Raw genomic sequence first — 23,616 nt, forward strand, 5'->3', positions numbered from 1 at the left:
TCCCAGGTTATTTTCCAAGAAAAAGCTTGGATCCACTGCTGAATCAGTTTCTTCAAAATACTTAGGCTCATACTGAAGTTGGATCATGCAGAGAAGGCTGGAATACTGTGCTGGGGGAGGAGGTCAGGAGACTGCTCCGTCCTCTGTCTTGTAGCATTAACACAGAGGCGTGGAATAAGCCTATCTAAGTCTCTAAGGAGACGTTTGGATCCTACCTGGCTGTAGCAGAAGATACACAAGCTAGCTGTTAAAGGATCAGGATAAAAGTGTTTCTCTGTTTAGTGATCTGGACAAGCTGCTTTGCACAGAAAAACAGAAAATGGAAAAAAGCTTAACAAAACTCATTAGCTGAGAATATACCCACCTGAAGATGGGAATATTCATTGTATGGGAGCAAAAAGTCTCTGGATTCTAGTGTAACTATTTTAGAGTTGTTTTTCCTAGTGAAAAGAGGCTGAAAATCCTACGCCGTCTTGATGTGACTGAAGGCTAAGAATTTTACAGAAACCGAAGCCTTGTAAGAAAATCTTGAATGTGCACTGGTATAACAGGTTTTGAGCAAGTCTGGTGCAGTATTTACTACTGCAGTCTAAAGGGCTGGGTTCCTTGATGTATATTTCTAGTTGGCATTCTATCAAGGAAATAAATGTTGATTTTTCTTTATTTTGTGACATGTGGATTGAAACTACTTTTTTTCTGTCCAAACCCGTGATTTAAAAGCATTAGATCATTAAATTAAGTGCTTTTGCATAAGACTAAAATTGTAACTGAACAAATTATTTATGCAGAGAGAAGCAAGATAAAGTTTCTTTCAAGAGTTCTTTAACATATCGGATTGATAAGAGTCAAAACACCTTTACTGCCATTAAATATTTACCAAGACTTGGCTTTTGGAAGAGGGGCAGTTCAGTGCAGTGTGTTTGGCTCCATGCAGTGCTATTGATTAGCTATCAGAAGGACATAGTTAATGGGTAACTGGAGGTATTACAGAGCGCTCCACGTTCTTGTCGAGTCTTTTCTCTGAAGATGACCTAAAATAAAGTCAGTTACAACTGGCGTTCACCCTGCGACAGATTGCACAAGCTCACCTACGGTATGAACAAAAGGTTCACAAGAATCGGTTGACCAGGGCTTAAGCAATCCTTTCTAGTAGTTGTTGTCATCACTGCTGGACTTTAGAACTGCACATGTTTACATTTAATTAGAAAGAACACACAGTTAACATCGCACAGTAGCTATCAGTATCGAATCAGAATTGATTTCCGTTCTCTTTCTCAAATGACTGCTTCCTTCAGACTAATTAAAAAAAGGCACACAACAAAATGACTCCTATAAATTTTAAAGCAAAGTAAACACTATTCCCTGGAGACAAAAATAAAAGTCAACAGCACATAGTCATTACATTGAGCTTGTTTTCAGGTGATCCTGATGCCTGCATTATGGTATATATCAATACTATCAGATTTATTTTATATAGATATATATATGGATGTATATATGAAGTACCCCTTTGCACTGAGTGGGCGCTTCAGTGACTGTTTCAGTTTTCAGGGTCAGGATTCTTACTTGTTTTATCTCAGTAGTTGCAGTTGATCTAATACAACAGGTGATTCAGTAGTGTTACTATTTTTTGCAGGAGGATTTTGTTCACAGAAACTTGTTTATGTGTAGGCCACTCACATAAAATACAAGTCAGAAGCCTTTATCCTTGCCAGTGGGAAGCTGCAAAGAAAACTAAAGGCACAAATCAAATTAACTTCATGCGTAATTTCCAACAAAGAACTCTCTATTAGTTTTTGTTAGTTATGCAGGCAAATCTAAATTCAAACTACAGTGACAGGAGACGTCATTTAAGGCTCCTTGCAGAAATGCCTCACCCTTGGATGTGCACATTCTTTGTCATCGGGAAAGATTTCCGTGGTTGGCATTTTGGAGAGTAAAGGTTCAAGCCAGCAATTTGCTGTGTACTGTGAAGTCTGTGGGAGCCGAAGGGGTTGCAGTCCAGACAAGGTTGGTAGGTAGATGTGTAGAGCTGTAGGAGCTGATCTTGAAATGCTTGCTCAGAAGGCCTGATGTTCGTTTGTGCCATAATACCCTGGTTTCCTTGTAAGAAATGGTGTTCAGAATGAAGCACATGGCAAGGATCATCAGAAAAAGGGAAAAAGTAATACATACTGCATCTGGTTTTTACCTGTTTTAGTCAGTATACCAGCAGCTCTAGTATTTCAGCACACAGCCAGAGTTACTGCTTTCTTAATTAAGTTTAGCTTTGAGGAAAAATGTGCACTCTTCTTAAAACTGATCTTGTCAAAAACCTACTCAAAGTATAAAAAATGAACCGCTGTGACCTTTAGGACCAGATCCTCCATCTCTTTTCCACCAAGTTTATGTTTCTGCAAATCCCTGACATAGGCGATTTCACTGCTGGCCTGCAGCCAGGGTGGCTGGCTCTCCACCACCCACGCACACACCCCGTCAGTGATCCATGTCAACCACACGGCCCCAGCAGCAGGCAGGGAGCGCAGGGGCTGCCCGTGCTGCCCGGGGACTGGGAAGGTGAAAATGCCTCTTGTCTTGGAGGGGGCTGTGCCCCTCCTCCCAGCCTGCTGCCCACAGCTGAGCCAGGATCTGCTTGGCCCCAGCCACGATGCTCGCGCTTCCTGGGCTTCTGCGACATGCCGTCAACCGTGATGTTGTGCTGGCACCATCTTAAACACCCTTTATATTCAAATACCGAGGTCACTCTTGATGACTTGATGCCAGTCTTGTCTTCGATTAATAGATAAGGTTCCCTCTGTATTTGCAGTGTTACCTAAACAATCTATTAGTGTAGGGAATAACTACAGTATTACAAATACTAAGTTAAAGTTATTTTGTGAACTAAAGCCATTGGCAAATATTTAAGAATGGCCAAAGCATATGAATTGGCAATAAAGAACAGATACAAGATAGCAAAAGTCTTTCTTGTAACTTCTAGTATGATAAAGTAAACACCGTACAAAAGAAAATACTTTTTAACATTTCAGATTAATTTTACTTAGTTGGAAGCAAGCCTTCAGGGCTGGACAGTTGCACTCTGTGAATGCTTAGGCTAGAATATGCTAATACAGCCAACTCCCTACCAAAACATGACAGGAACATTTTACGGCAAGCTTGGTTCTAGCAATAACATGTAGTCTGGTAAAACTGTGAAGAGTATCCACAATAGTAGCAGTTGTATTGAAAACACAGTCCTCTAATTTGTCAAAGAAATCCGAGAGCCTGTGAATCTGTGTCTTGCAATTAACACAGGTACATTGTGGAGCCGTGAAAATGTGTAATTAATGCTAACATGTATCACGTAATATTCAGGATTAAAGTGTAAAATGTACAGTAGCCTCTTCTGTAAACTCAGGAGCACTACATCTGAGAGTCGATGTATGTGTGAAAAAGCTAATGCTACGTTATCACAGAATCACAGAATGGTAGGGGTTGGAAGAGACCTCTGTGGGTCATCTAGTCCAACCCCCCTGCCGAACCAGGGTCACCTACAGCAGGCTGCACAGGACCTTGTCCAGGAGGGTCTTGAATATCTTCAGAGAAGGAGATTCCACAACCTCCCTGGGCAACCTGTTCCAGTGCTCCGTCACCTTCAGAGTGAAGAAGTTCTTCCTCATGTTCAGATGGAACTTCCTGTGCTTCAGTTTGTGCCCATTGCCCCTTGTCCTGTCGCTGGGCACCACTGAAAAGAGTTCGGCCCCATCCTCCTGACACCCACCCTTGAGATATTTATAGGCATTTATAAGGTCCCCTCGCAGCCTTCTCTTCTTCAGGCTGAACAAGCCCAGCTCCCTCAGCCTCTCCTCGTAGGACAGGTGCTCCAGTCCCCTCATCATCCTCATATCCCTCCGCTGGACTCTCTCCAGTATCTCCTCATCTCTCTTGAACTGGGGAGCCCAGAACTGGACAGAGTACTCCAGAAGGGGCCTCACTAGGGCAGTGTAGAGGGGGAGGAGAACCTCCCTCGACCTGCTGGCCTGTTATCATCTTCCAGACTAATTAATCAATTGAAGATAACAGAGACCCCAGCTCTAGGTGCATCATGTGCTCAGGAAATTCAGGTGCATTTTTTAGCTACAAGCTATTAACTGTGGGTCTGTGGATCTAGCTGAAGAGAATAGTACGACAGCTGCAAATATCTCGAAAATTATTCCTTCTACTCATCAGTATCATGTACATTTTGCTCATTTTCAACCAAACCTTATTAATCCAGAAACCATTTTTGTGTAGACAGTTTGATGGTGTGGTGAATGTGAGGAGTGATAGGTGGTGCTGGATGTTGTGTGCGTATCGCTGTTGCATGAGGCTGTGCCATCTGAGCAATTAGCCCAGTGGCTGGATGAAGTGAACTGGAAACATTTGATTACTGTGCAAGTCCCTGAAAGAAGGGTTTGTAATGGAGGTATGGTTTCCAGTTATTTCTTGTTGAGAGCATGTCTCAGCAGTCCTTCACCTTCAAGAAAGGCTCAGATGATTAAATCACGTCCCATGTCCTTGCTACCTCTCCCAAGCTAGTCAGAGGGGAATGGTGTAGGTACTGCAGTGGTCCCAGAGAGTGAAAATGAGTCCTAAAAGAAAATGTTTGCTGCTTAGTGTCAGCAGAAGACCATCTGGGTTTAGTTTTGTCCTAAATTCAGACTGTGCTGCATCTAACAGCTCTTTCAACAGCGATGGGTCTCTTTTCAGTGGTGAAGCTCAGAGGACCTTGCAAAGGTAGTACTGTGGTTGCTCTTTTTTGCAGATGAGGAGACTGAGGCCTAAGGAGGAAAAATGTGTTTGCTAGTGGCCTTTAATTTGTATTTGTTGAAAAACTGAAGTTCTAAGAAGGAAAACAGTCAGTTCAAGCTTTCACTATAGATAATGAACCTGTGCTTGAATCACCTAGTGTTCAGACTGTTTGGAGCCTTGTAGAGGTCCTAGGTTTCTCTAGATCATTTCAGGAGAGAAGGCTGAAACTCAGCCTACTGCTCACTGTGGATCCATATTCACATGTAATTGAGTTTGGACAGTATGGATATGCATGATCAGTGGTAATCTGTCAACATGTTATCCTGTAAAATCGTAAGGTTATATCACCAGCCATCACAGAGAAGAAGATCAGTGGTGGGCTCTGTTCAACAAGTGCTTATTATTTGGTTTGGTGAGAGAATATAAAATCAAGAGAATGCCTGAGCTCATCCTAGACTAAGAATGCGTGGGTATGCCACACACGAGAGAGCGACACTCTGTGATGGACTGTGACAGCACGAAGAACACACTCTGTGTTATGCGCAACATGCACTACTGTTATAACATGGTCTGTGGCCTGCGTGCCACAGAGCCTAACACAACTGCTGCCTTCGGTTAAATTAGTGTGAGATGTATGCATGGTTGTACTGAAGGGAAGACACAGTCATCTTAACTCGTGCAACTGCAGATGAAGAAAGGCTAGTAAAATATTTGTCTATGGTAGGGCAATGCCATCTAGTTACCAGTCTACCAGCTGTCAGGCTCCTGACTCACAAGTAGTGCAAACTTGACCATTTTATATCCTCCACTTTACAGCAAAATGTCAAAGTCCTTCTGGGTCTTATGGGCTTTTTTTTAATATTGTCTTATTGCAGCGTTTCCTAAGAGCACCTCTGAGGTAGTATTTTCAAGGTATCATCAATGCTGCCTGGCCCTTGAGTGCATGCAGCGGTATGAAGGGACCTTCTTCAGAACCATCCTTAGTGCAGGCTGGGGTCTGAGAGGTCTCTAGAACTTGAGTGTCAGAAACGTTTGTGGTGAAAACCAAGGTCAGACCTACATGCCCTTGGGAACACTGGACACGTTTATCACTGGGTTGGGGGGGGGGGGGCGGGAGGGGATGGATAGGCAATGTTTGTTTTTTGCTGGGGTTTTTTTTCTTCCTTTAGGTGGAAAGTTTCTCTGTGCTGTTCAGTAATTCTTTCAGGTGGAAAATCATTTCCCACCTTGCAGCAAAAGTATGCCTGGCAGGGAGAGAAGTGTTGTAAGAGAAGCACTTCATAAAGTTGATTTTCAGCCAAAGTCAAGTCCCTCTGGGAGCAGTTATAACTCGTGAAATTTTTAGCAGGCTTGAAGCTACTCTGACTTTGGGGGCTGAGGAAACCTCTTGCTATCTGCAGGAGCTGCATAAGTGACATCATCACATGTTACTTTTTCTTCTGCCTGGACACAGTTAAAGTCAGCCTGTGAAGCTCTCAGACACAAGCTGAAGCAAGAAAGGGGCCGTGCTGCCATGGTAAAGCAAAAGGCTTAAGTAAAGAACATGTGACTTACTTAAATCAAGGAACTGTATGAATGCTTCTGTGACCCATCCTTCAGGCCTGGAACTCCCATGTATTTTTGATTCATAGCATCAATATTCTTTGAAGAAATAATCTTTGGGACATTAATGAAGGAATTTCAAATTAGTAAGTATCAAAAAGGACTAAATATAAGTACTTTAGCAAAGCATATATTGATGGAAATCTGGCAATTGCATGCTTTTGAAAAAAAAAGTTTAAAAATATCTCTCAACTATGGTGCTTTTATCTGGAGGAATTACACTAGCTACAAAATATACACATGTTAGAATCTATTGATCACTCAGATGCAGTCATGATGAGTTAAAACATAGAATAGTGTATTGCATACTGTATTGTGCAGGGCCAGTCTTTGAGAAGGAGACCAGTTGAAGCCACAGAGGGCCAGTATTTTAGAATCTAAATGAACGACTGTATTTTTCATATATTCTAGAAAAACTCTCTCAGCTGGTGTGAACAAGTTAGAATATTTAGGCTATCCTTTTGTTTTTTTTAATCAGGGACCCCTATATTCACTGAACAGTTTAGCTTCTCGTCGGTCTTTTTTTTTCTTTTAATCTTGTGCCAAGTGTTTAAGAAGGGGGCAGCAGTGGTATTTCAGTAACTGCTTGCAGCATTATTTGCATGCCTTTGTATTTTCCATGGTGATCAATGCTCGGCCGTAGTGGAACTTCAGTCAGTAAATTTTATGTGCAATGGTTAAAGTAATTTTATTTTTAATGAGTCTGTTCTAGGGATTTCAGTGCCCCTTTATAAATATTTATATTTTCAATATGTTTTCATTTAATTGAAAAGGTTCTTCACATTATTTTCAGACAACCGCAGGTAGTAGGTGTAATGACATATCAACACTCTGACCTTTTAGCTTCTGGATTTCTATTAGTCCATCCACATTTTGCTTGTCCATGTATATTATATTTTAGTTTGTATACGATTTTCCTCTATGGGCTGTTGGAATGGATGGTGTTTTCCATACAAACAGCTTAATGAACTGGGAAGGAAGAAAATATGCTGTTGCATACTAGCAGCTGTCCTGCAAACTGTGTCCTGAGTACTGTAATCAATGTGCACTGCTACTAGAAATCCACACTGAAATAATGTTTGATATTTGCATGACCATCAGTCAGAGAGATGGTCTCAAGTCATATTCATCAATACAGCAAAAGCTTCTGATATTCATGAATTTGTTTTGAAGTTACTTCAATTATTTATCTAAAAACACTGCCCATTATGATATCCTGTTGCCACCACTTTTGTTGTGAATGTCTTCCATGTCACTACCAGTCTCACACTACCAGTGAATTTTACACTAGTGGAAAATGGCACCAATGAATTATGGCTCTGAAGAGATGGGAAGCAATCGTTGCCAATTCCACGGAGAGCTTGCTGGTGCAGGCTCCTCCGCTAGTAATCAGCAGTTAATGTGTGATCTCTACCATTGCACCTTAAGAACTCAAGCAGCTGGCTACCTACTGATTCCTTGGGAAATAATTCCACAGTCAACAGGCTTCATTGATGATTTTTTACCTGGTGCACCATCTTCTTCTTTATTCTCCTTTATTCAGTTTCTTCTCATTATTTATAGGTAACCTGTCTGTCTGTCTAATATCCTTCATTTTGCTTATTTTCCATAGCTATTTTTAGCTGATCCAGGCATATTTATTTCTTTTAGCTTCATGAACCTCTTGCCTAAAGACCCTATTCAATTTATTTTTAATTTCTGATCTCCCTTTGATTTGTCTAGAAGGTTCCGGCACACAAATACAAAGCATGTAGTACTGTATTCTGATTTGTACAGTGAAAGAGCATTAATTTGTGCCCTGTGATTTGGTAGCTCTATGAATATGCCTCAAAATCATCTATAAAACTGGATGGGTTGAGTATACATTCGTGGCACTTCAGTATGTAATAGATGGTAAACATGTCTACTTTTTGCCTGAATGAAGCCAAAACACTGGATCAGAAAGGACCCTGCAAGAAATTGTGATGGAGAACACTATAGATATTGAAATGTCCTGCAATAAAACCCTGATGCTGGCAGGTTACCTATCTCTGTCTACTACAGAGAGGCTATTTAAGACACAGTATATTCTAGTACAGGTATTACTAGTTTATTTAAACCAGCATCAAGCAACAATTTAAGATTCCTTTTACAAAAATATTGACCAAAAACCTTTGGAATTGGTTCGCATGTGCAAATCATTCATATTTCTAAGTAATCCTGCTGATTTCATGATTTCAAATTTTGCATTGTAGCATTTTTATTCCTTTCATTATATTGAAAAATCTGCAATTTTGCAAATAAACCCCCTCTAGTTGGTGACTCTGCTTGCTAAAAGAGGGTCCAGTGTAACACGAGTTAGTAAACCATCAGTAACTTACACTGGTTAATTCAACTACATGTAAATCACACTAACAGCATATTGCTGCAGCACAAAGGTGATCAGGAAGTTGCTACATCTGAAAAATACTGTCTTTTAAGTTTTTGTGGAATAGGTTTTTGACTTTTTAAAATTTTGATACTTGTTACACACTTCTAGAAAGCCTGATGGAAACAATATGTTGTTTTTGTTCTCCGTCACTTTTGAAATAAAACTTGTTTCGGTATTAGTGTATGTAGATCCACATATGGTAATATTAAAAATATTAATTGAACTGAGTGTAGTATTCTTGCAGTTCACCCTTACACTGAAACTTAATAACGTGTATGATTTTGTTTTCCCAGCTTATACAAGTCTTTGTCTGAAGGAGTGAGTCTGAAGGACCAGCTTAACTGTGCTTTCGGTACTTGTGAAGGGGAACCGCAAGGCAGGGAAGGTGCTGTGACCCTTACCTATCACCAGATTGAAGAGCTGGCAGCCCAGCTGCAGCAAACGCGGTCAGAGCAGAAGGACACAGAGCTGAAGCTCCAGAAAGCCCTGGAGGCTTCACAGGAGGCCAATGAAAAAGTTCAGAAGTAAGTCACTTGCCTTCTTTTAAGAAAAATTGCCGTTGAAAACCAAATGTAATGCTGTTTCTTCTGGTATTTTGTCTGTGACTGGAAGTGTGGCAGCAGTCAGAAAAGGTCCATTAAAATGATTCTGTCTTCATCAGCCGTTCAGCTCGTCACCTACTCAGTGTGAAGCCGATCATTTTAACAGTTTTATAGTGTTACACAAGTCAGCGTGGCTGTCATTACTGTTATGGAAACTGCTTGCTACATGTACAAAGCACAAAGAAAGCGTTTCCATCTCCTATGAATGGTTTTCACTGTCTTTTTACCCCATGGCAATCCTATGGCAACAGAGTATTTGCCTTTATAATTGCATGGTGGAATATTAAGGTTCTCATTTTCGGTCTGTTACTCACCCAGCAGGTTTCATGCCACAGTAAATGCTGATGGGGTTGTTTAGGAGTGGCTTCAAAATCTCACTGAAACCAAGAGGAAGCCTCTCAGCTGGTGAACAGGGATTGTGTTCTCTTTCCCATCATAAGATTCCCTCTTAAAAGGTTACTGAACTCCTAAACCTGAAGTTCATCTCTGCCGAAGTTCTTATTGTTATATTTATTATTACTAGCACAGAAGTCTTTGAAAGTCTGATTTCTGGATGTAGGCAAACATGTAGGCAGAGCCTCTTCACATTCTGGAACTTCTCATCTCTGCATTACATTCATCAGCTGCAAAATACCCCCCTCACACCCTTCCAAGGTGGCTGATGCTGAACTGATGCATATTTTCCTATCAGTGCATATTTCTCTTCAAGTTTAATGGCTGCAGCATATTTCCAGAGTAGCCAGAAATTGGCTTATAATACAGGGCAAGGACTTAACAAGAGTTCTTCCTGTTTAAAAAACAAGCGTGCTGAGTTCTCCTATTAAAAAAATAAAGAACTTATATTTTTATATTTTTATTTATTTGTACCTACAGAAAATATAGTTAAGATATATGTATATGAAAATACATATCTTCAGTCATCTCTTTAAAACCTCCAGTGATTGTCTGAGAATCATTGAAATCTTTATTCTGAACACATATTTGAAACTTCAGCAGGTGCGTGCTTGATGAAAATAAATGTAAGAAAAATAATTACAGCATGTTAAAGAGAATATTGACTAAAGCTTTCTGTACATTGTTTAAAGTTGTTATTGCATTTCATTTTATTTATAAACATTTACTAACCATAGATATTTAAGTGAAGATTATTTTTTGGTTTGAGGGGTTTTTTTAGTGAAACAGTATTGTTTAATCCAGCGTAACCAGGGTGGCTAGAGTAGAAGTGCAGCCACAACCTGAATTGAAGTGGTGGTGATGCACTGCTATAGTGAAAAGAATTTACACAATGTAACATGCTCAGCTACTTGGGAAAATTTTGGTCAGGTTAGTTTTCATTATTGCTAAGATCAGACCAAGGAACCTATAGCAAAATTAAACAATTGGGTGAGGTCTTTTGATGACAATAGCATGCCCTTTTTACCAAGAAACTGTGGAAATGCTCTGTGCATCTTCCCAGCACCCGAGTCATCTACCCCCATCTTATAATTCAACCTGCAAACAGATTAAGCAGCTGAGTTTGTGGAAAGTGTGTTTACTTTGAGCTAAGAACCCTTGTGTGACACTATAGAGATTCCTCTGACACCTCTGGGAGAGCTACACAGACAGTTCGTACTCATCAGCAGGGAAACCGGGCTGAGAATTCCCAATTTCTTTGTAACCTCAACCGCTTCATACAAATCAGTGTTTGGCAATTAGGCAGGAACTCAGTTGTTAGCTTAGCTTTTTATTTCAAAGATGTGGGATGTTCTATATTTCAAAAAGGAACTGACAATTTATAAACCTGTCAACGGAAAGGCTTCTTGGTATTAATTACAGTAGTATTAATTATTAGCAAGAGGATGCTTGTTGTAATTTAATATGTGACACCATAATTCATAGCCTAAATAGGGTTCTAAAACATCTGTTTTCTTGACTTCTTTTAAATGCTTAAGTAAAATTGAATTCTGACGTACGAGACAAGTATTTTTAGCAGCTATATAAAGTAGTTTCTCAGTATTATTCAGTAAAAAATCTGAATAATGTAGCAACAATTAAAAATCAGAAGAGAAAATAATTATGAGCTTCATTAAGAAAGAACGTAATTAGAGTAATTAAAATAATGTTGAAAAAGGATGTACTTTATATCTTCATACCATGCAATTTACTGACGTTCACTGTGCCTTTGCTAATCTGTTTTCTGGCAACACTGAAGAATTTTTTTATATTTTTAAAAACTTCTGTGTTTACATTCAGCATCATATGCAGAGCTTGAAATAGAGATGTAATTTCTCCATGTCATTGCCATCGTGTCAGCCGTTTGTGTACCCACCTGCAATTGTTGCTTTCTAAAAGCGAGAGAGACCCAAGTCGGAATAGTGGTCCTGTGTTTTCCGTCATGACACAAAGCATCTAAAAAATTTTGGAATCCTATCCCAAGTGAAACAGCAGCTGCGAGCCAGAAGCGGAGTATAATGGAACCTGCTTATAGTGAACTTGGATATAGTAAAATTCTGTTTATACTAAGTAGGGTGAACAGCTCACATTGGCTCACTGCAGTGTGAGATATAAATTGCGACTGCGTGCTCGCGCCTGTGAGGATGATTCGCCATCCTAGCAGAGGTGGTGGTGTGAAACAGAAAATGCTGATGCTCAGAGAGTGACCAGACAGATTTAGCAGCATTTGTTTGAATCTATTTTGGTTTTGAAACATTAACGGGATATGCATTAGACTTTTAAGAGAGCACTGTTCTAGTTTATAAAGCAAATACACATTTTAACAGTGGTGTATGTAAATAAATGTATGTATACACACACATAACACAGTACCTATTTATTCAATAGGAAATTAGGATGATTTGTGCAATACGTAGTATTTTTAACCTGTACTCTGTACAGTGGCTATGACCACAATTTTCTGTATTTAGTTAATGTTTCTAATTCATGGTTACAAACAAAGAATTAGGACAGCAGCATAGAATTCGCCAGGAGTGTTGGCACAGTGCCACAGGCCCCCTGCGAGTTTGTCCTGCCGGAGAAGCCAGGAGCCAGCTGGTGCAGCCCCAGTGGGGAAACGGGGCTGACCTGGAGAAGGTGGCTGGGAAAGCCTGCAAATTAATTAATGCCTCTGCCAGCAGAGGAAGCAAGACATTTTAAGACTGTCCTTCCTGCTGGAACCTCTGGGATTGAGGAGTGGCTACTGATGGCAGTGAGATCAGAGGAGGTTATACTGTAATACCAAATCAATATTAGCCAATTATCAGTAAAGGCTGAGGCCATTTTTGATGTGTTTTTTTCCAGGAGATGTTCTCTTTTTTCTGCGACAGCTTTGCAGCTGGAGTGAATTTTAATGCAATTTGTCTATTGAGGGCTTCTATTTTTTCTCACAGTTTAATGATTCTAGCTCAAGAAAGTGTAGCTCTCTGCGTGTGAGCGCAGCCGTGCTTGCACACTCACATGGCTGTGTAAGGTGGCAGCGGGGAGCGTGCGTGTAGAATTTGTATGTAACCCTCTTAAAGTAAACACAAATCCACAAAGTAATGGTGCAATGCTAAAATATACAGGCATGAGAGAAAACATAAATGGTGAGAAACATGCTGCTTGTGCGCTTTGTCGAGGTAGCTCTGACTGTGAACAAAGTAAATATAGAAGTAGTGTAAACCAGAAATGATTACTTCATTTGTCCTTGACTGTTTATTAAAGAGACCTTTTCTTTTGATTTTGTTTTTTTTTCTTTTAAGGAGGAAGTCAGGAGAGTTACAGATTTGGGTAAAATATTTCAGTGGATTGAATACAAAGGAAAACTAAGCAATCTTCTGAATAAGCAGATAGTATTATCAAAGGAAATTACTATCTCTCATAAAAGGAATACTACCCTTAATAACATTTACTTTATCTCTTAAGGTGTGATTTTTTTGGCCACCTAACTTTGTTACTGGAACACACCCTTTTTTAAAGTAATCCTGGGTTTCTCTCCTGCATTTCTGAACATGCTTTCTCTGCTTTCATAGTTGTTCACTTAGTTTCTTAGCTGATGCTGATAAATAAGTTGATCAATGACACAACAGAAACAATCAGTTCTTAACAGCATTTGGCACAATTGAAAAGAACACAAAAAAAATGGAAAGAAATAAGAAGCAAGCATTTATTAAGTGGTGAGAGTCCTCCTCTTCTGCAAGTAAAACTAATCTGTCTCCGAGTGCGGGAGCTGTGTGCGTTTCACATCAATGTCTAAGATGTTCTCCAGGGCTGGCTGGAGGGTCTAATCTTTCCCAGAATGATCCAAGCAGTGCAGTTGAAGAACAAGAATGAATATTTGAATAATCACACCACAATGTGAGGTGACCCTCCAACAGGGGACTGACCAGATACACATATGGATTTTGGGAAGACACTCTGATGCTCTTTTATAACACAGCTGTGAGAAGAATGTGGCTAAGACCCAGTAGTCTTTCTGGAGTATAGCTGGCAAAGGAAACCATGAGGAGAAGAGAATTTAACACATGGGTGTAAGAGAGTCCGCTTCATTGATGCGATCTGAGGGGAATGTCTAATGACTGGAAGAATCAAACTTGGCAATGAAAACACAAAGCTCTTTTCATCAATTCAAACGCAGACTCTAAAGCTGCAGATGGTTACCTCCAGCCTTGCCTGTTCAGTGTGGGGTTGTATAAAATGGCACTTTGGTGAATACTAATAGACCAAAACAAAGATTTAATAACATAAAGATGTGGTGTTCATTTTTAAATGAGGATACAGGTCAGTGTCTCAGAAAAGAGGGAAATAAGTATCTTTATGTACAGGTCTAAAGTCTCTGGAGATTTTTAACTGCAAACATGGCATCTTTAGTGTGCGGATTGTATTCAGTACAGCACAGCTATGCAGGGAACAGGCTAAAAGCAGGGTTTCTGAATTATTAGACTAATTGAGCCTCTTTGCAACATGCAAATGTTGTTAACTAGTTATCTCCCTTTTAAAATCATACCTACGTATATTTAGTTGAAGTATACATTGTAGCTTGTATGCATTCAGTCACTCGTTGTAGATAAGAATGGAGCTAGTTAATTAGAAATTGCAGGCAGAAGCACTGCACAAAAGAAACAAGTTGTACATTCACCGGGACTTAAAGCTGTTTGTTTTGGAGGAACCATCAAATGTTAGAGAACTCAGTTGGCTTTATTTTAAATTTTAGAGATATATTTCTTTAATTTTCATCTTTCAAAACAGTTAATATAGTTTGATTTCTTACTTTATTAAGGTGTTACATTTTGATGTTCAGACTTCCCTATTAAAACTAGATGGCTTTCTTTTTTTAACGTACAAAACTGTATTCTGCTGAATGGCAGATCGACACGGTAACTACTGGAGGCTATGAGTACAGCTTCATAGATATTAATAGTTTCACTGATTTGTGTCAGTAAATAATCTAGCAGATGTCAAAAGTGATTTTGCTTTTAATGAAAACCACTGTGCTGCTTGCTGCTGTGAAGTTCTGCTGGGATTGAGTAGTTGGTAATGTTTTAATATCATATGGGGAATAATTTAATTGGTGCTGGCATTTTGAAATGTAAAGTGAGTCCTGGTGACTTGTTGAAGAATGTAGACGTGGAGCTAGTTTCTTAGTTACAGCAAATTGGCTTAACCCTGTCGCAATGAGTTGCATTCATTTGTCCCAGTTAAGGATATAACCTGTAGTTTACTGAGAAAGAGGTGCTGGTGGGTACATTCAAAAGATGGGCGAGTTAGGGCAAAGTGCTAAGAATCTTTTACTTGCTATAGCAAGCCACTGAAGTCAATGGTTGTGAGAGTTTGTATGAAATGAAATAGGGAGCCGAGGAAGATGACTGTAGTAGCAGTCTAAGATACCGATGAAAATTAGCAATAGTTCTGGACTTTCAGAACTGAATCTAAAGTTATTAAAGGAGGTTCAACATGGAAAAAACTGGTTGATGAGGACTGATGTGTTGGCTGTCTCATGCAATGATTAAAAGCAGATTATAACCTCCATGGGGCCCATAAAAGCTGCACAATCTCCACAGGCAGGGTTTTATGGTGTTTAGGAAACCTGCACTGGCCAGATGGAAGATTCCCAGACACGCAAAACTACCACATACCCCAAAGAATTCTGCGGAGTGTAGCAGAGCTGATGCAAAATTTCCTTGGCATGCAAGACATGAGTAGGAATATGAGAAAGTCTGGAACACAAAATCTAGTAACAATCACATCATATCATATACGGAATTATTACCCTTAACTGGAATAGCAATACCAGGCAGGGTGAATTTATTGGATTTAGGGGCAATAGGGTTGGAAGTAGTCTGCTTTAGGAATTCAGTGGGGAATTAAGACTAGTTGAAATGTGTGAGGAAAGTCATGTGTGATCTAACTGAAAGCAGTATGCAGTAGGGTCAAAATTTGTTTAAATACTTGGAATTCTGCACTAACACCACTGACTCCTCTCAGAAAAATTTCCCTCGGACTTCACTAATATGCGTGGTAAGATGATGAATTAAAAAGTCTTGTAGAGATACCTGTTTGTTGTAATAGAGGGATTGAGTAAGCCAGTGAAGGTCTGTGCCGCCTCAGAGAAATTCGATATATAGAGTGAAATCAATTTGCTGGATCTGGAGGAAATAAAATATTGAACTAGTATTCAAATCTAAGGTGAGCTGAACAAATTCAATCGTTGGTGGCATATTGTCTGGACTGCTGTAGGTATACTGAGTTTCTGTATAGCTAGGCAGATCTTGTTTCCCTTGGTAAGCCTAACATAGTATTCATGCTATACAAAAGGAAATATATCACTTTTTCAAAGCTGTAATGAAATTTATTTTCCACATTGGATTATATTACCTTTATTGCATGACACTTCACTTACCAATTTTGAATTGCATGCTCCGTGTTACAGGCCAAGTAAAATCTGCAGGCTGTCATGTGGGGAGTGCCTGATGATTTGGTACCGCTAATACTGATAACTTCCCAGCCCAAAGAAGAGAGGACTTGGGTTAGTATAAGCAGAAGAATTCTGACTGAAAAAAATACAAAACAATTGACTTTTTGTCTTTTCTGCCTCGATTCCTTGGAGGCGCAAATGGAGAAGCAGGTGCTGAACCAGAGTGATGCCCACTGGTTGCACTGAGATCCGCATAGAGCAGCGTGACCTCAGACATTTTCTTTCAAAAGCTTCCTTGGCATCTGTGCCCCCCCACCCCAGTTTTCTAAGAGCTTGTTTGGGAGCAGGTTGCTCCTCCGGGGTGTGACAGAATGGAGCTGAGTTTCCTCCTCCACCTGAGGAGATCCTTGTTCAGATCTCCTCTCTCTCAGAGGGATATTTGAGCCATGCAGGTTTGGTCTGGACGCTCTCTATTCCTTGCCTTGAAGTAGTACCATGTAACAGAAAATAATGCAGGTTTCTCAGATCAGAGAGTGCTGAGTAGGCTACTCACCTCTGAGAAGCGAGACCTGGTCCTGACACTTTCCTTTAGGGCTTGTTCTATATTTTGTCCAATGCCTGTTGAACCTAAATACGGAGCTAGTACCAGAATACCTGTCTTCCATTTTCCAAGTGAGGACCCTCAGTCACCGCCCACAAAATCACACCTTCAGGACTAATAACATTTCAAGTGCTGCTTCTGTAGAAATTCATTGCTTCAGAAAGAGAAGTAGAGAAGACTTCCACACTGGAGTGTGCTGCTTTCCTGAGAAGTGGCAGATGTGGGTTAAAAACAAGTTTTCTCTGAATGCTCTACCTCATAGTGTATTTTTTAATACTTCTTTTAAAAAGGAGGAGTGGTAGCACTGCTGTTATCTTTGTCACCTTAGGAGAAATAAGTGGCCTCGGGTTAGTTTTAGAGAAGGTAAGCTTGAGGACCTCTGGACAGCATGGAGCAAGACAGTTAAAGCAAGGAGCTGAGATTTAAAAAAAAACCACAAACAAACAAACAAAAAACCCTATTTGGCTACTTTAGGAGCACCTGTCTCCTTAGACTAGTTATTGCAAATCCCTTCCCATGTCATGCTCTCTGTACGGTCTGGAGGAGGAATGTGCTGGTCCAGAGCACATGCGGAGCTGCAGATCCCATTCTCAATACCAGAGTCCTGAAAGACAGATTTGGTGATGTCCAGAATTACTGCAACTGAGACCCTTTGTAGTACTAATGACTGGTAATATCTTTTGATATCGCCTTTTCATTTGAAGATGGCCTTTAATAGAGCAGTTTGTGGTATCAGTACCAAAAGTTTCATACAGTTACAATGTGTGATATTGCCAGAGGAGATTGTGGGATATCCATCTCCTGGATAACTGAGGTGTCATAAATTATAATGAGGCCTTTAGCATCTGACGGTTGAAGATCAATACTAGGATTATGTCCAGTGGTGTACTTAGAATGAAGACAAAAAATCCCAACCAAAGGGAGTGACAGAAAAGCCTTTCCTGCATTCCTTGCACACCCAAGATATCCATTGACTGCAGGGAGTTTCACATGTAGGAAGAATGCAAAACTGAGCATACACGTCTAAGTCAAGTATTTATTTTCTTTGTGTAGCTATGGTTTACATTTACTTAACCTCTGCAAATTGTGGATTGCAGTGCAGATATCGTTTTCTTTAAAGTATGGGTAGTTACAATATAAACACAAATATTTGTCATCATTTGAATATTTATCATCTCAGCCTTTCACAAAAATAGAAGTAGTGCTGAAACTTCATTCTCTCAAACACTAAAATGTGTTCTATGAAAGTCAAATGTTTTCAGAGTCAACATAATCACAGCTTCAGAGTTTTTGACCTGTGTGTTCATTTACAGTTTGCTTATAGCTGCTTCACAGAGATGGAAGTTTGTAGATTACAGCATGGTTATATTGATTTATCAGTAGCAAAATATACTAAGTATACTCAGTAAACTGGATCAGCTAGCTCTTCAGCTTGTGTTGTATAATATCAGCTTGTTGTGGAATACTTCAGAACAAAATCAGAATGTTGGCATGGTTAACATCAATGGTGTAAACCAGACTTGCAAAGTCTAATATTTAGTAAGGCCAATAACACAAACAAATTAGATTTTTAAGTTGTTTGCCCAGTAGGAAGAAGCATGCTGACACCATATTTGTAAGCTTATAGTTATCCATTCTATGACAAATTATTAAATAACTTTGAACAGCAGATTGAGTGCTTATTGAAGAACAGCAAGAAAACTTTTCCTCAGACTTGCTTTTTTTTCCAGGAAGATAAAATGAGTGTCACAGCAAATAATCATTTACTTTAATATTTTATATCCAAATAAAATAAGTCCATTGCATTTACATTGCCGTTACTAAATAGTATTTGGTTTGTTTGCAAGAGTCATTTATTTGTGGCTTGGCTGGAGGAATAAAAATAAATTTGCGGTTCTTTCTGTTAATACTCATACTGTTTCTCAACATATGCAAAAGATTGGATACTGTAAATCTATGTGCAGAAGCTCAAAAAGAAAGCCCAGACTTTCTGAAGCTTCTGAATTACATATAAGCATTTAGAGAATTGCTGGAACAGTTCTTTACAGCAACAAATAGAAATAACTGACTAGGCCAGCAAGGTATTCAATTTTAAGCAAACTTGAAATCATTTACATTTTTCCACTGCTTAAAATTAAGTCTATCTTTACTGACGCAGAGGCTAGTTCTCCAAGGAAAAAATAACAGTTCATATTTCTAATCTGAGTCATTAATAGCCAGATTTTTTCAGAAGGCTTTTAATTTTTAACAGGATTTTGTAGAAAGGCACCATCAGTTGTATTTATGAGAGCTAACAACAGCTTTACTCCCATCATTGCCACTGCTGTTTTATTGGCAAGTTGCTCAGCTTTCCTATTCTACATTTTTACTCTATGTGATGTGGGTATAAGGATATAGATATAAACACTGACTTGTTGGAAGGCAAAGATCTTTAGGACCAAATTTTATCACTTCAGCTTCAGATTGTGGAATTTTTGCCCATAGAGAGTAGCAGAATTCAGCTTTTGAATGGAAGACATTGCAGGTATTGGAGATATGTATAATAAAATTACTCGTTTTAGCACTTTATTTTCTGCTTCATAATAAATCCATTTCTATGACCTCAATCTTTGATAAGATAGTCGTAAATTATTTGAAGGATGTAACAGATGCCCTTCTACATCTGATAAAAGCGATACCTGAGTGGTGAACTAAACACAAAAGATGTTTCACAGATCTCTGATTTTAAACACTGAGAAAGTATTTTACTATATGTTTTCAAAGATTTTCATGACTCTTGATGTAAAGCCAAATTTTTCTGCTTTCATCAGCAGAAATTAAAAAGTTTTTCTCCTACAATCAGTCCCAGTCATGTCACCACCAGGTAGAATTGTCACCACCAGGTAGAATTGCCACCACGGCCTAGGTCTGCAGGCTCAGCAGTCCAGAAGAATTAAAGCATCCTCAAAATGCGCTGAAGGTTCACTGCTGCTCTCCTGGGTCAGCCTTGCTTGAAAATTTGCTCACGTCCCAGGAGCGGGAGGAGAAGCTCATTCAGTCGGATAGCAGGAATATGGAGCAAAATAGGCCCAAAAGACCAGTGAAAAAAAATCTGATGTGAATTGTCGTTCTAGAATGGTGCAGAAGAGAGTTGGAGGCAGTCTGTCTGCCGGCTACTGGAGAGAGGTTACTGAAGCTTAGAAGTAGGAAGGTTTGTTTTCACCTTAATGACCTTAAATGGCTGATAACTTAGTAAAAAGCTTATGAAGTATTTTAAGGAGCACTATGGGTGTGTAGAAGACACTTTGGTCTGTGATGCTAAGTCTCAACTGGTATTTTAAAAACCCTTTTTTGGTGTGTAAATGAGCAGTTAGGCATCTTTTCTGGTTTTATCCCTGCATAGGGGACCTTGTCCCACCTTCACCATAATACACAAGCTTCATGCTGATAACAGCTATCTATAATATATTGCAAACTTTGAGAGGAGGAGAGGATGTTTAATCCATGGATTTTTTGTTAGTCCATTACTGAGGGAAGACTGCTTGCATTTTTTCTAGAAATACTTTTCAGAAGTATGACTAAGTGTGAGTCGCCCTGAAACCAGGAGAATGTGGGCACCACTGGATTACACTGGAAGGGTGGGGAGTTCACCTACCAGTCTGAGCCTGTTACAAAGGACTTATCACAAGTGGGAGCTTAATTAAATGCTTTCCTCTTACATCCAAATTTGTTTCCATTGTTACTTGATCTCTCAGTGATGTAGCAGTCGTTCCAGCTTGGGCAATATCACATCAGTTATGCCAGGAAGGCAAATCTATTGAAATACATCAAACCTATTTAAAAATTACTATTTTTAATGTAAAGTGGAGGGATTTGATGGTGGTTTATAGGAAGCAATTTTCTCTCCACAAGCTCCAGATTACTCTTGGTCACGAGGGTGGAACCACCTTAGGGAGGTGGAACATAAATGAGAGCTGCCTAGAGCCAGCAAGTCTATGATGGGTTTTAGAAAATATTTGTGGCATCAAGGAAAAAGCTCATGTTGTCTTTATGATATCAAGAGGAGTCTGCCAAAGTTGTGCTTTGATGGGATGTACTTGGGAAACAGCCTGAGCAGTACATTGGTATTTGTGATTTTACAGACTTGTTGTAAACAGGACTTGACCAGGACATGCCCAAAAGAGATGAGAGTGGCTTGGAATAGGCAACTGAGAGGTTCAGACCTGGCCTTACAAGGAAGGCTAGTTTGAAACATGCAGAAAGGTGTAATACAGTGGTTTCAGATGGATATTTCTGAAGTTTAGAGTCTGAGTAATGCGACTGTGTACAGATCTGTAAATGCGTATCAGTCTGCCGGTCCTGCCTCTTGAATATTTTTCTCATGAGGAATCCTGTCTGACTTCGTTTCAAGCAGGTTTGAAATACTGTTAGTTTTAGATAATTGATTTTTGACATTGCTTTTAAATATTCCTGAAGAGCGCTTTAGAACAAACCAAAATCCTCTAAAAAATAGGTCCTTTTTCCATCTCCTGAAACACATCTCAGCTGGATATAGGATAAGAAAACTGGCTAGTTGTCACCAGTTGACATGGTTCAGAGCACAGGTTGAGAAGCTGAGAGAGAAGGGCTCTGTATGTAATTCTGTAGGATACTTTTTTTTTTGTGCACATGTGCAACCCAGTTCAGCTCAAGACTACTTACACATAAGATTAAACATGTGGGGCTTTTCAGTCTTCTTGGTTGATTGAGCTTCAGCAAGTCATTTCATTTCTCTGTATGCTGTTTTGCCACAGAATACACATAATGCAAAATAGACCTGATGTCTGCCATTTAAACACTTTACATAAAAGTTCTGACCATCCCTCTGTGTTGTGAGCATTCAAAACTAAGAGTATTTGCTTTTCTGAGATTGTATTGCTCTCAAGAAGAAGGTGGGAAACAGTTCAGAGACAGAGTAAGCTTGCCTGTGATTCATGGCGCTCTAAGGATACCAAACATCATTACCAGCGAGCAGGACTAGTGTTCGTCAGGAGTCAGTACGAAGTCATATTTTTCCCTCTTCAAATGATTGGATACAATGGCAGAATACTGTTATGGGGAAGATATATTAGCGTAAAGTAAAACTGCTAGCTTTTCCTAAGCAGATGACAGAGACTTCCAGGAAGCATTTGGCAAGAAAATCCAGGACATCCTTGCCTATTCATATCAGAACAAACTTCATGGAAATGCTGTCACTGTAAGGAGCAGGCTTCAGTGTCAAGATTTCTCCTAAAAAGAGAACAGCTGTGATACCAAATGTGTGAAAACAGTAACTGCCAGTGCTAAAAGTAATTCAGGCCTACGGAAGGAGGTACAGAAGAGGTTTTATGTGCACAAATAGTGGTAAACTTTGCATAAAATTGTCATATAAACTGCTGGACTCGAGCTGGAGTAATTAGGTGAGATTCTGTGGTCTGATTCAATAATCTGATGAGTATCATTTTGCCTTAAATAAACCAGTATATCCTCTATTTCAGTTATTGCTAATTTTTAAACTCTATATATCAGCCATATACTCAGATATGAATAGTCCATCCAACAGTAAGAGCCCAGTCTATACAATAAGCATGTTGTAGATCTCAATGTGCTGAAATACAGATGAGGTTACAGAATAGTTGTTTCAGGGTTTATTTTTCTTTCTCATAAGCTCATTTATTTGAGACAATCAGTGTATGCTGTCCTGAGAAAGCATTTGAAAGCAAAGGAGCAATACCTTTCACAAAGTGGCATTAAATCCAGCATAGATGCAAAGTCGTGATTCTGTATTATCCTGTACTGTGCAGCAATCTACACCAATGCAAATTAGGGTGAAATGCTGTCAAAATAGACCAACTGTGTTTACCACTCACTTTTCCTGCTGCTAGTGATGGCACAAGGTGAATAGTAATGGTGAGCTAGCTCATAATCTTCCAAACAGAAGGTAGAGAGCAAACAATTTGACAAGATTAGTTATTGTGGACCACAGATAAAGGCTTAATATTTTAGCCAAGGCCTATGTAAGCCAGGTTTATTTTGAAATATGTCTGCTGTCAGGAGCCCAACTGGCTGTATTTACTTCTAAGTTTAATCATATACAGAATTACTCTTTTGGGTTGAGAAGACGCTGAAAGGGATTTAATAGGAATGCTTGTTTTGTGACAGTGCTTTTCAGAGGCAGAATGGTTTGCCCTGCCAAATTTAAGGCCTGTAAGTTTAATGGAACATACTTTTTGGAGTGACATTACAAACAGTGTTGGGCAGGCAGGAATTGGCGGCGATGCCTGGAGCGATTACATTCAACACTGTGGTCTACCACAGTTTAGAGCTCGCTGATGCTGCTAAATCAGTCTCTAAGACTTGTGTTTTAAGACCAGAAAGGACCATTAATACCGGTCAGTTCAGCCACCTGTCTAACACAAGGCACTGAATTTTGCTCGGCAATTCCTGCATCAGGTTCAAAACCACTGCTGAACTCCAGTGTGTCATTCAAAAAGACACCCAGTTTCTGATCCGACAGATGCAGATGGAGCTTCATTAGGCAGAGAAAGTCAGCCTGGTGCATCTGAACACATGTAGCCTTTACTGCTGTGATGATTTATGAAGGAATTGTTACAGACTGGTGTATGACCGTTGAATGCAACCAGCAATGTTTTTTAGTGAGTCAGTCAAAAATTATTATTGTTCAAAAGGCAGGCGTTTGAGGTAACAAAAATAATACCTGAACTGAAGAATAAGAATAATTAAAGATTCACTGAACCATCCAGAGATA

General features: G+C 39.5%; 1 protein-coding gene across 4 annotated transcripts in view; it reads left to right on the forward strand.

The window, feature by feature from the left end:
* Nucleotides 1-23,616, forward strand: part of MIPOL1 (mirror-image polydactyly 1) — a 200,516-nt gene that overhangs the window by 156,717 nt on the left and 20,183 nt on the right. For all 4 annotated transcript variants that reach the window (XM_075425450.1, XM_075425449.1, XM_075425452.1 and 1 more), the window contains one exon: nucleotides 9,073-9,303. In XM_075425450.1, the coding sequence (XP_075281565.1) occupies nucleotides 9,073-9,303 (231 nt within the window). The remainder of the gene's footprint in view (nucleotides 1-9,072; nucleotides 9,304-23,616) is intronic.

Source organism: Opisthocomus hoazin, chromosome 7, assembly GCF_030867145.1.
Source record: "Opisthocomus hoazin isolate bOpiHoa1 chromosome 7, bOpiHoa1.hap1, whole genome shotgun sequence".
NCBI classification, from domain to species: Eukaryota; Metazoa; Chordata; class Aves; order Opisthocomiformes; family Opisthocomidae; genus Opisthocomus; species Opisthocomus hoazin.